Here is a 12,332-nt window from a genome sequence, read left to right as displayed (position 1 = left end):
TTCAAAGGTAATTGTCATGGAGGAAAAGTTAGAGACAACTATTATGAACACAAAGTAAAAAACAGAAAAGATGAAAGCATAGGGGCAAATAAAAGCTGTGAAGGCTACAGTGGTTCCAATGTAATAACATTTCTGTTTAAAAATCCAAAACATTTTCAGAGATCTTAGAGGAGGAGCTCTTCCTGGAATAACGGTAGTAGCGAATCTGCCACCTTCACACAGGAACAACTGTCAAAACTATCAGTGCTCACAGAAGTTGTCAGCATCACCTCATTTATAACAAGGGTGCATCTATCTTAACAAATCCATATCACAAGAGGCTTATATGGTAAATTTTAAGCTTTAATAAGATAAAAGTCACCATATACAAAGGTCATGGACAAGAAAAGTATATTTATACTTACAGAATATTTAGTGAATTCTCCCATATCATGAAAAAAAAAAAGGACAAACACCTCAACGGAATCATACTGGCAAAAAATAAGCAATTTATAGAAGAGGGGATTTAAATGGCCAAGAAAGATGAAAAGCTGTTCAATTTTCCACATCGTAAGGAAAATATAAATTAAAACAAGATGTAACTCTTCATTCATCATCTTTGCAAACCGTGGCTGTGTGTAGGAAAATGGTTCGTTGCATTCGCTATTGGTGAAATACATTCATTCAGACTCCTAGAAAGACAATTTGGCAGGACCAAGTAAATAACTGGACCCTGCGCCTCAATAATTCCATTTTTAAGGTTTAGAGATAAGATAAATACTTGTATAGATGTAAACCCCCCCCCAACAAAAATGATTGTTATGATAGCTTATTGGTAAATGTGAACAGTTTAAAAACAACCTAAATGTCCTTCAACTGGAGAATAGTTAAATAATTATCATATATCAATTCTATGGAATAGCATGTATAAAAAGAATGAGGCAGATCTATATGTATTAAGGTTAAAAGATCTCTTAAGTTTTCCACTATTAAAATAAGTAAACATGCAAAATGCAGACTAGCACATGCAATGTCATTTATTACAAAACAAGAACATAAATTATGTATTTACAAAAAATGCATTAGATACATAAATGCATAGAAAAATATAAGAAAAGCTGTGCCCAAGACTCTTCACAGGACTGGGAAGGGAAGCTACAAGAATGGGTGAGTAGTAAAGATGACTTTTTCCTTAATATACTTCTCCACTGTTTTAAATTTAATGAACAATAATGTATAGTGTATTTCTTTTGTATTAAAAAATTTAAAAGATTAAGTAATGTTATTTCTGAATTCATTACTAGAGAAAAGATAGGATTTCCTTCTCTCTTCTGGTCAGAGGTATCCCCCATCTTGGGACAGGAAATTGAAGTAAAAATGAAAATATTTAGCCTTTTGTCATCTTGGGCCTTTTTCTTCCCTTTCCTTCATTTGATCAAGGTTGATGGTATAAGAACTCAGACCCTGAGCCAGTCGTGGGAACAGCCGACAGATGCCCCTTGCCAGGACAGGTGAGATCACAGCATCTAATGTTTAAAAGTAAGCCAGGTGTTCACCCTCGAGTGCTTATTTTCTAAACCACCTTTTTGGACGTGACATATGTGAAGGTAGAGGAAGGCTGAGGGATGCGAAAGGGTTCAGAGATCATGAGGAAACAGTTAATCCCAGCCACCAACGACTGCTATGTTCAGAGTATCCCGGTCAGCTGAGCAGTAGATCCAAAACAAGAAAGTCACGTGTGTTATGGCAAGTTGGACTCACACCAACAGCTGTCCTGCTCCCGTTTAAAAAATCTAATTTCCCCATTACACGCTCTTTCATTTCATTATATTACATTGCACACCTATGTTCTTGCAAAGAAAGATTAAAGTAAAGTGAAGCCTTAGGCACAAACTGAAATATAAGGCATGAAAGCTCCAATACTGCCACAGATAAAGGTTAAAGGAAGAGAGGTAAAGACTTACCTGGTGCTCAGGTCGCCGCCACCATCTGCCATCTTCTCACCCTAGGCCCTGCCTGGGCCTCAGAGCCTGGCCTCTGAGCCCCTCCGTGGGCCCAGCCTGTGTGCAGTGTGGCTGCCCAGGCCCCAAGCAGGAAGTCGGCTAACAGACTGACTCAGAAAGGGCTCCGCCCAGATGGGGAAAAGAGAAGTGAAAGTATTTATTTAACCTCCTGCTGGCTATGAACACTGTGTTTCTCCTCCTTTTTCACTCCAAGGGGTTCTCAGCTTTTCTGAAATGTGGCAGAGGGTTGGAGGAGAGGCCTGACAAGCAGCAAGACCTGCAGGACCAGGGAAGGAGGGCCCAGGGGACGAGCAGGGCCAGCTCCCGGAAGTCCACTTGTTTGTGCAATGGACAACAAACAAATTTCCTTGAACCAAAATTGTCCTTAGCTGCTCTGCCCTCTAAGAGGGGGCATAGTTTACATGGGAGCTGGGGGGAGTCTCCATGTTTGCCCCTTCCCCTTGCTGAGATGGCTGGGGGTGGGGGATGGAAGGTTGGAGGGTTAGAGGGTAAAGCTAGAAACTTTTAAATCTTCTCTCAGGCCCATCGAAGAGCCTGAACTGGACTAAGGTAGGTCTCAACATTGGGACCCAGGGCTGGAGAGAACCAAAATGCTTGGCATTATAACCTGGGGAGAGTGTTCTTAGCCTTCCTGGAAATCAACCAGACGTAAGAGAGAACTGTCCACACCCCTGGGACCAGAGGCTGGAGCCAGCATGGTAAGAAAGGCAAACATTTTACGTGCAAGGGCTTAAGGAATCTTGACTACGGGGCCACCTCGCAACAGCCAGGGGTGAAGAGAACTTCGGAGAAGTAACTGGAATCTTGAGAAGACAAAAGCTTTTCATTGGAGGCGGATGGAGGTTGGAACCCAGATGATCTAGACATGGAAGGGCAGGGTGGCTCCTGCTGGCTGTTCTATCTCTGCCCAGATTTTCCATTTAGATTCTGATTCATCATTCCTCAAAGAACAAGAAGTGACCGAGAAGACTTGCTCTACATCAGTATAAAGTCATAGGTAAAGAAATAGAAGCAAAGGGCGCATGAGAATGGGGCCACGGGACACAACCAGGGACCAGAACTCCAGGCAGAACCATGGGGCAGGGACAGGGAGGCAGCTGGGAGCCTGGGGGCACTGGAATCCGGGGCCCAAAGTCAGCAGAGGGTGGAAGCCAGTGAGGATTCAGGGGCGAGAGGGGATAGCGCTTCAGAACGATGTTTTCAAAATGGCATTCTACTGAATCCAACTTTTTCCAGCTGTGAATAAGGATGCTTGTCCAGGTACATTTGAAAATGTCGGGGAGGGAGTTTTCTACCCTCACTCTACTTCTGCCCTTCTTTTCCCCATGAGTGAATGACCAGGCATCAGGACACTGGTGAGAACAGCTTTTCCGGTGCGCAAGGTCACTGTTTCTATCAGGCACTGCACACCTGTAGGTCTCTCTCTCTTTCTCTTACTCTTGCTACCCCTCATGACTCCCCAACTTTATGGGGCTGAAGGGCTGGTAAGCTGAGCCTCTGTCTGGCACAGCTGTCCTTTGATCCCAGTCTCCATGAGGCACACTGGCCCCAAGAAAGCCTGGCATGGACAACACCAGTATGCTCTGGTATGGTTCACATTCTCCCCTCTCGCTGCCTCTGGGCAGCAGGCAGGCCCAGGCCACTGAGTGGCACTGACATAAAGGTGCCAGCTTTTCCCTGGATGTGCTTAGGTGCTGCTAAGAGCAGCACCTGGAATTCCAGACCAATGAGCCACAGGTTGGCAGGGGATTCCTTAAGGGTTGAACTTCGCGGGCAGACACGCCCATGCTGGGGCACCTCCTGGCAGCAGGGAAGGAGACGTTCTTGTCAGATGAGGTTGGAGACAGATGAGCATGCACCATGCTCTGCTGGTATATGGAGAATCTGTAGGCCTCTGTGAAGAAAGCAAAGCTTCTTTGATCCAGAAAACAATGTCAGACACACCTGGGTTGGGAAAGGGACAGGACCAAATTAAGAAGTCGTGTGAACTTCTAAAAATCCTGCTGGATTATTTAGAAGGAAATAATGGAACTCCTGGGGCATTGTCCATGGCTGCAAGGAGCACAGGCAATAGGGAATGTTTCTGCTGTCACAGAAGTAGTTCCAGTTACTGGAGCCTGGAAAACTCAAAAGCAGGAGAGGCAGTGATTGAGGAAGGACCACAGGCAGGGCACCCAGCCAGGTCATGGGCCTCATACATTTCACCAAGAGCAGCTTCAGTTCAGACTTCAGTGGTGTGGCTGAGGCAGGAGAATAGGGTCTGGAGGCAGGGAACCTAAGGCCATTTCATGCTAACTTCATAGAACTAAATTGAAAGGAAAACCCTAACTTTCCATGCCTAAGTAACAAAAGGTCCAGAGGCTACTCCCTTTGCAAACCTCCACCTTTTCTGTGGGGCAATGGGAAATTGAAAGTACCTATGTATAGTTGTTTCTTTTGCACCCAATCAGATGTTTGCCTAGGAGTGTAACTTTGTAACTTTACTTCAAAGTTAAGATAAAAGCTTTTCATTGAAGGCCAATGGAGGTTGGAACCCAGATGATCTAGACATGGAAGGGCAGGGTGGCTCCCACTGGGGGCTCTATCTCTGCCCAGATTTTCCATTTAGATTCTGATTCATCATTCCTCAAAGAACAAGAAGTGACGGAGAAGACTTGCTCCAAGTCTTCCTTTGCATAGAAGTGCAACTTTGTAACTTCGCTTTAGCCTGTGATTTGCACAGGAGTGTGACCTTTATAACTTCACTTCAGCCTTTGATTGGTTGCTTTCCGCAACCAATGAGACTGATTGCAGGCCACCACTTCATTTACATGAGGTGAGCACCAAGTGGTCAATGGGAAACCTCCAGCGGGTATTTGGACCAGAGAAGATTCTGTATCCAAGACCACTGAACACGGCTCGTGCCTGGTCCCACACTGTGGAGTGTACTTCCATTTTCAATAAATCCCTGCTTTCGTTCTTTTGTTGCTTCATTCTTTTCTTGCTTTGCTGTGCACTTTGTCCAATTCTTTGTTCAAAACTCCAAGAACCTGGACAATTTGTAGTCAAGACCCTCTACTGGTGGGAGTGATTCTTGAACCTGGGACCCCCGTGTGGGAACCAGAAGTCTATCCCTGAGATGAGGTCACTGGCATCATGGACCAGAGAGTTTCAGGACAGGAGGCAGCTGCAGCAACAGCACCACTGGGACATGAGAATAGAGAACCTGGCCACCCTCCAAGGGACGTAGAAGTGATAAGTGAAGAGCAGGCACCTGGGATATTTAGTGGGAGCACCCAGTCCTACCGAACTGTCTCCTTCTAGGAGGTGGAACATCAATCAATCAAGGCCCGGTCCTCGCCCATCTTCTAGGGGACTCTTCTCTAACTGGGAGTGGGAGTGAGCCTGCTCCTTGCTGGGCCTCCCTGGAGTCATCCTGCCTGCAGAGACCAAGACTCTGTTGGCTCCTCCAAGCTCAAGTGCACAAGGACAGGGGCCTGCATAGTGTGGGAGAGGGCTGGAGCAGCCTGAGGCCATGTGACTAAGCCCAGTTCTGGAGTTCAGTGTTGGGGGTCCCTTTATTGCCACATATCTAAGCCACATCCCCAATCCAGCTTTTATCAGGAATAAAGTTGGTATTTCGATCCCCATCTGTCTCTCCATTTTGCCTATATCTCAAAGGGTTCAAGCACATGGGTATGCATCTCTCTTCTCAGGTTCTCTTCTATCTGTGCCCCAGATGGCTAGAGGCTGGGGTCATAGCTCCTTGCAATTGCATGATTGTGATGCAATTATCCCCTGGGCTCAGCAGGCATTTGGTGGCAATATTTCAGCTTTTAGGAAGTTGGGTGAGACCAGGCTGGTCTGATCCTCCCCGGCCCACTCACCAGGGTCCCCTGCTCAGCAGAGCCTCAGTGACTGGCCTAAAGATGGAGCTTTGGACACCTGAGCCTGCAACACTGTAAGATGCCAGTGGGATTGTTGGAGGTGGAAATGTGATTACTGCTGTTGAATGGAGTGAATCCTTGGAAAATGGGCGAATGGGAAGAGGTACCCTGGCAGGGGAGGAAGAGGCTATGGGTGAAGGGTTGTAGGGAGTCAGAAAGACAAGGGGAGCATTGGACTACACAGGAGCCCCTCTGGACACCTTCTGAAGGTGGGGACCATTCATGAGAAATCCCGAGGATGCCCTCAGTCCTTGTGCAGCACCAGGAGGAAACAGACTGGCCCAGGGCCGTCCCTGAGTCCGCATCATCACGCAGGGTCCTTCAGCTGAGCCCCTGTCCTATCTGTCGTGGAGCATCCTCAGATCCCTGTCACTTGGTAACTGACGGACAGCACAGGCTCCTGGTGGTCCATGGGCGCCACTTCATGCCTCCTTTCTGAGGCCACCCAGCCGGCCCCACGGACACACCGTGAGCACGCGCAACGAGCAAGGTGCCCGTGACCGCCATTCCGCGTGTGCGCCTCCCGCCTTCCGGTCCCCGCTGCCGCCCCGCGCTGCTCCGGGCTCCGCCCCCGCCGGGCCTGCGCCCCCTCTCCCCGCCGCGCATAGCGCTGCAGCCTCTTTAGGGCTGGGCGGAAACAGAAACCGAAAATCCTCTTATCGGGATTCTAGCTCACCAAACCCTTCGAAGTGTGTGGTAGAAGGGCCGTAGTTCCTTCTAAATAAAGTCGAACCCATGTAAGGACTGGGTTCTGAGATCATTTGGCCCTCTGGCAGCTCAGGAGCACCACGGGGTCGCCGCCTGCCCTCTGTTCAGCCCGTGAGGGGCGGGGGACTCTGCCCTTAGCTCCTCCTGATTCCTGTCCTCTTCCCTAAGAGTTTCATTCCTTCCGGAGCCACGAGCGGTGCTGCCTTCTGCACCTCCCTGGAGGCTGAAGCCCTCAAGCCTGCCCCGCACCCTAAGGCCCTGCAGGACACTCCTGCTGTCCTTGCGGGGCACACTGATGTGACTCGATGCCGAGCAGTTGAAAGCATTCAAAAATAGTGGGCAAACGGCAACAACGGGTGGCAAGGAGTGAATTAGAAGACACAAGACTTCAAAGAAGTGCGTTTCATGCAGAGACGTTTGGCAATGCCCCAAAACCCAGTCTCCCTAGGAGAGGGGAAGGGGGCTTCACTTTCCCTTTAGTTTCACTTTGAGCCCCAACTGCTGGACTGCAGAGGAACGACCCTACAGGCTCACTGTGTTTCACATTCTGGGGATTCCTGGTGACATCTTCCTGTGTTCACCAGTGTGTCCCCGTTAGCACTTGAGGCTGTCACCTGACATATGGAACCAGGCAGCTCCATGTTGGATGTCTCCACCAGCATGGAACTAAGGCTTCAGGGTCAGACCTACCCTCAGAAAGAAGGAGGAAGGTCTTTCGAGCTGTGGTCGGCCTGGGGTCTCTTTGTGAGCCTCAGGGTGCCAATGAGGCAGGGCTGGACACCACCAGGAGTGGAGGGAGCCTGGTGGCTAGGGCTGGAGCCAGGAAAGGCTTGAATGAACAATGCAGCATTTTACCAAGTCTGCACTCCTAATATATCTGCGAACCTCCATATGTCTATTACTTTCATCATGGTGAGATGGAATGGCCCCCAGACTGTCCTAGATCTTAGGACTGCTAGGTGATGCGTGTGTGGCGAGGGAAGGAGATACATGGTGGCCCCTCCAGATGGTCTCCACCAGCACCTGCTGGGCAGCGGCTTCTGCTTCTTTCGGTTTGCAAGTGGGTGCCTCTATGAAGAGGGTCCCTGGCAGGTTTCTCACTATTACTGAACAGAATGAAAGAAGGGCAGGGTTGGAAAGTGTAGCTTCATGAAGATTTAGTGGTTACGAGACAGGTTATGAGACAGGAAGTACAGTTTTAGCACAGGCCACTGCCCATCTGCCAACCATTGCCTGGTGGAGATGTGCAGGGAGGGGGTGGAATCTGCGTCTCCACAGGTGCTCCTCATGGGAATGTGGGTGGGAGACAGCTGACCAGAGCACTGGGGGGCTCTCCCGGGGCACCCTTGCCTAGCAAGGGCTGAGAAGACCCTGTTTTGAGGATGAGGTGGGTCTTGTTAGACTGTCAGTCGTAACAGATCTGCTGTAGGGGAAATCCAAAATAAAGTCTAATGAGCTCTCCCCAGGGCCAAACACATCTTCAGAGCTGGTGGGACAGTCCTGTGCATTTCTCCTAGCTGGTGCACATGTTTCTCATGGGTACAAATGCTGTGCTCAGGGAACAGGTTGACATTCTACAGGGCCCCAGCCCACTAACACAGGAGGACCACCTGGTCTGGCTAGGTCATGAAGTGGCCCTGGGAACCAGGTTTTGCTGGATATCCCGTGTCTCACCTTGGGATAAGGCTCTCAGGGTAGGTGGGCTATAAAACTGCCAGGTGGAATATAGTTCTTCGGGGAGCAGATGGCCTCCAGGGTGTTCTGGTCCAATGTCTTTCTGGGCAACATACTGACAAGTTGTGCTGGTTTCCAAAACAATGACATTGAAGTTGGAAACTCATTCATCTCATCTGCTACTGATCCATTTTCTTGGTGTATAAGGGAATAGAATAAAGTGTAAGTTCCCTGACAGATCCACTTCTGCAGCTACTAGCCAGTTGAGAATGGCCAGTGGACTCAGTCTAGTAGGTGACACTCTCCTTTCTGGAAAGAATTGGAGACACCTCTGCACATACCATCTATGGCCTATTACACCCTCTCTCATGAATAATTCTAGAGGGTGTTCAGTCCATTGAATGTGGAGGCATGGAAGTGAGGGGCTCACATTTATCCCAGAGCCTGGATTCCAGGCTCAGCTGTGATGACAATAATGATATTCTTGAGTTGTGCTTGTAAGAATCCAGAATTGGACATTGGGTCCTTCCCCACTGGGGACATGAGGAAGTGGGGCCAGGATTTACCATTTGTCATTCAGACAATGGCACATGCAGGAACCCACGAGTCATTTCTTGTATTTCCTGAATAAGGACAAAACAAAAAGCACCAGCCAGCTCCTGCACAGCACTCTGGGCCACATGTACGGACACAGACGTTACAAAAACATCTAAGAGCAGACATGTCCACTGGCATGCAGAGTGCACCAGCCATGGGCACATCCCATTCTCTGAGACCCAGAAGAGTGAACACAGACACCAGAGAGAGCCAGAAGTGGTGGCCACATCATTATATGGCCAAGACTCGAGATCCTGAGATCTCAAGGCTGGGGTCCTGCATCCTCCTCCCCATCCAGGCTCAGGCAACTGTGGATGAACCCTCTGGAGGATGAGGTGAACAGGAGATGGAAAGTGGTCCTACCCACCTTTCTGGCAGCTCTGGCAGGATGCAGTTAAAAATGTAACCAAGTGTCTCAGGAGAGAAGTCACCCCCTTCCTTGAACAGGCCACACCCTCGTTTCCTGCTTAATATTGGTGGGGCCACACTACACAACTCTAGAGTGTGCTGTCCTTGTATGAACTGGTGTAGACTCTTTCAGTCGCACACACCACGCGGTTCAGGGAAAAATGTGAATAAATATTTCAGGAGAGAAATATATCAGTGTTGATGTAATGTAGTAAGGGGTAGTGTAGCTTCATGTCAGATGAACAGTGACCATCTCAGTCTTTGCCCTCACAGCACAGGGCAATGGGGAAACAGTTACCTGCTCCCGTGGACCCAAGGAACTTGGCAGCCCCCAGCTCTTTGGCCTCTCTGACTGGCCTGGAGTTGCCCCTATTCCTCCGTTAGACAGCAGTGGTCCAGGCTGTGAGTGTCCCAGGTGGGTTTCTTCAGTCAGCTGTGATTTCCTTGGCTGTCCAGCCTGCTCCATCCCCCTTTCCTAACAGTCCCCTGTTCCTTTGGGTGAAGGAGCGCTCCCTTCTGGGCACAGGAGTGAGGGACTTTAATCACAGTGCTGGCCCCTGAGCAGGCCAGGCCAACCAGATGCTGTTTGGGGGGAGTTGAGCTTGAGTGAAGTATTGTGAGGAGTTAAAGAAATCAACAATAATTGGTAAAATCTTAACATCCTTGAGGGGATGGCTGCGTCATTCCTGGTGCATGATTGCCTGGAAATGCTCTGATTCCTGCCCTTTCCCAGGGCCATTTGCCAACTCTGTAACCCTGCTTTCTGGCCCTTTCTGTGAGGCACTGTGTATTTCATCATCGGAGTAACTTTTGTCTAGCCTAGATAAATTGGGTCTCTGTTTTTAAAATGTTTTTATTTTTTTAACAGCTTTATTGAGATACAATTAACATCCCATATGATTTACCCATTTAAATAGTACAATTCAAAGTCATATAGTATGTTCACAGGGCTTTTTAACCATCACCACGATCAATTTCAGAACATTTTTGTCACTGTAAAAAGAAACCACATACCCATTTCCCCTCAACCTCCCAGCATTAGGCAACCACCAATTAATCTACCTTCTGTCTCTATGGATTTACCTATTCTAAACATTTCACATAAATGGAATAATAAATTATGTGGTCTTTTGTGATTGGATTCTTTCACAATGGATTCTTTTTTTTTTTTTTTTCTAAATTTAATTTAATTTCAAGCTCTGGGATACATGTACAGGACATGCAGGTTTGTTCCATAGGTAAATGTGTGCCATGGTGGTTTGCTCCACCTATCAACCCATCACCAAGGTACTAAGCCCTGCATGCATTAGCTATTTATCCTGATGCTCTCCCTTCCCCTGCCCCCAACAACAGGCCCCAGTGTGTTGTTCCCCTCCCTGTGTCCATGTGTTCTGAACATGTGTTCTCATTGTTCAGCTCCCACTTATAAGTGAGAACCTGTGGTGCTTGGCTTTCTGTTCCTGCATTAGTTTGCTAAGGATAATGACTTTGAGCTCCATCCATGCCCCTGCAAAGGACATGATCTAGTTTCTTTATATGACTGTATAGTATTCCATGGTGTATATGTACCACATTTTCTTTATGCAGTCTATTATTGCTGGGCATTTGGGTTGACTGAATGTTTTTGCTATTGTGAATAGTGCTGCAATGAATATACACGTGCATGTGTCTTTATCATAGGATGATTTCTATTCTTTTGGGTATATATTGGGTTTATCTTGATAGCAAAGAGTCTGAATTGATACAAGGGTGTTTATGTTAATCTTTTAAGTTTGCTTGTTTATTACATATGTATTGCATGGAGGGCCACTTCCTAAGTGCATAATAAATATTAATTCATTAATCCTCACAATAATCCAGTGAGCAATTTACTACTAGTATCTCCATTTTACAGATGAAACAGTACAGGGGAGGATGAGTAGCTTGCCCAAGGACACACTGTCAGCAAGTGGAGAAGTGCGGGAACTGGGCTTCCACTTACAGAGGCTGTGCTCCTGAGTGCCAGCCTGTGCTGCCTCGCAGTACAAATCACTATGCTTACCAGACCAAAAATAACTGAAGAGCTGTCGTTCAGTTTTGAGGATAAATGAAAGGTAGGGCACGGATGATGTAGAGCTGTGTTTACTGATGTGACAGTGTCCATTTTATATTGTTAAGTGAAAAACATTGATTAGCACATTTTATTTATTAAGATGGTATACCCACTGCTTCCCCACTCCCTGCCTCCCAAACACACAACCACATTACAAAGCCTAGAATCACTTTTATCAGAATGTCAACCACAGTGATTCTTCTCACCTGGAGAGGCCCACCAAGCTCTGGGTTTCTTAGTGGTAGGAGGTATGAAGTGGAACAGCTTGGAGCTTTGGAGGGGATGCTCTGACATGCTCCAGACCATTGAACCCCTGAAGGCTTACCTATGTGGCACATCTCTGAATCTTTGCAACGTTTCTCTCCCACCACCTGCAGTGTTTGTGACTTACTAAGTCATTCAGAATAGTCAACATTTCTCGCTTATCAGGCCCATGAACATACTGTCATCAATATAGTAGGCCAATGTAATGTATTGCAGAGTGTCCAGAAAGGCTATATTGTAACACAGAGCAGGGTTCACCTTGCCTTGGAGCAAGACTGTAAAGATATACTGTTGTCCAATCCTTGAGATTGTGAATTGCTTCTCAACCTACATCCTGCTGGATCCTTTAAAAGTGTCATTTCCATATTAATAGTTGCATATCACTTACTAAGTCTGTGCTAACCTGTTACAATAAAGATACCACATTTGGCACCGCAACTGTAATTGGGGCTACTCCTTGGTTAAGTTAAGTTTTAGTAGTCATTTAGCAGCATGAACCATCAGGAGATGCCAGAGGGCAGACTGCTGAATTAAAATGGAGGTGTAACTGGGATAACAACCCCTGACTCCTTCACGTCTTTGTAAGTGGCACTAATCTCTATCATTCCCCAAGAATGTGATAATTGCTTTTGACTTACTTTTTTTCACCATGAAACTTCA

The 12,332-nt window shown here is 47.4% G+C and overlaps 1 protein-coding gene across 14 annotated transcripts in view; it reads right to left on the bottom strand.

Moving 5' to 3' along the window:
- Positions 1–2,098, bottom strand: part of SP100 (SP100 nuclear antigen) — a 121,613-nt gene extending 119,515 nt beyond the window's left edge. For 4 of the 14 annotated variants that reach the window (XM_021924082.2, XM_009183274.4, XM_021924083.2 and 1 more), the window contains exon 1: positions 1,944–2,093. In XM_021924082.2, the coding sequence (XP_021779774.2) occupies positions 1,944–1,975 (32 nt within the window). In that variant the 5' untranslated portion in view covers positions 1,976–2,093. Of the gene's footprint in view, positions 1–1,943 lie in introns of all 14 variants that reach the window. The other 10 variants (XM_021924077.2, XM_021924080.2, XM_021924081.2 and 7 more) reach the window with 6 other exon arrangements.
- Between the last annotated feature and the right edge of the window lie 10,234 nt (positions 2,099–12,332).

Source organism: Papio anubis, chromosome 10, assembly GCF_008728515.1.
Source record: "Papio anubis isolate 15944 chromosome 10, Panubis1.0, whole genome shotgun sequence".
Lineage (NCBI taxonomy): Eukaryota > Metazoa > Chordata > Mammalia > Primates > Cercopithecidae > Papio > Papio anubis.
Note: the sequence above shows the minus strand (reverse complement) of the source record. Positions and strands in the feature narration are given on the sequence as shown.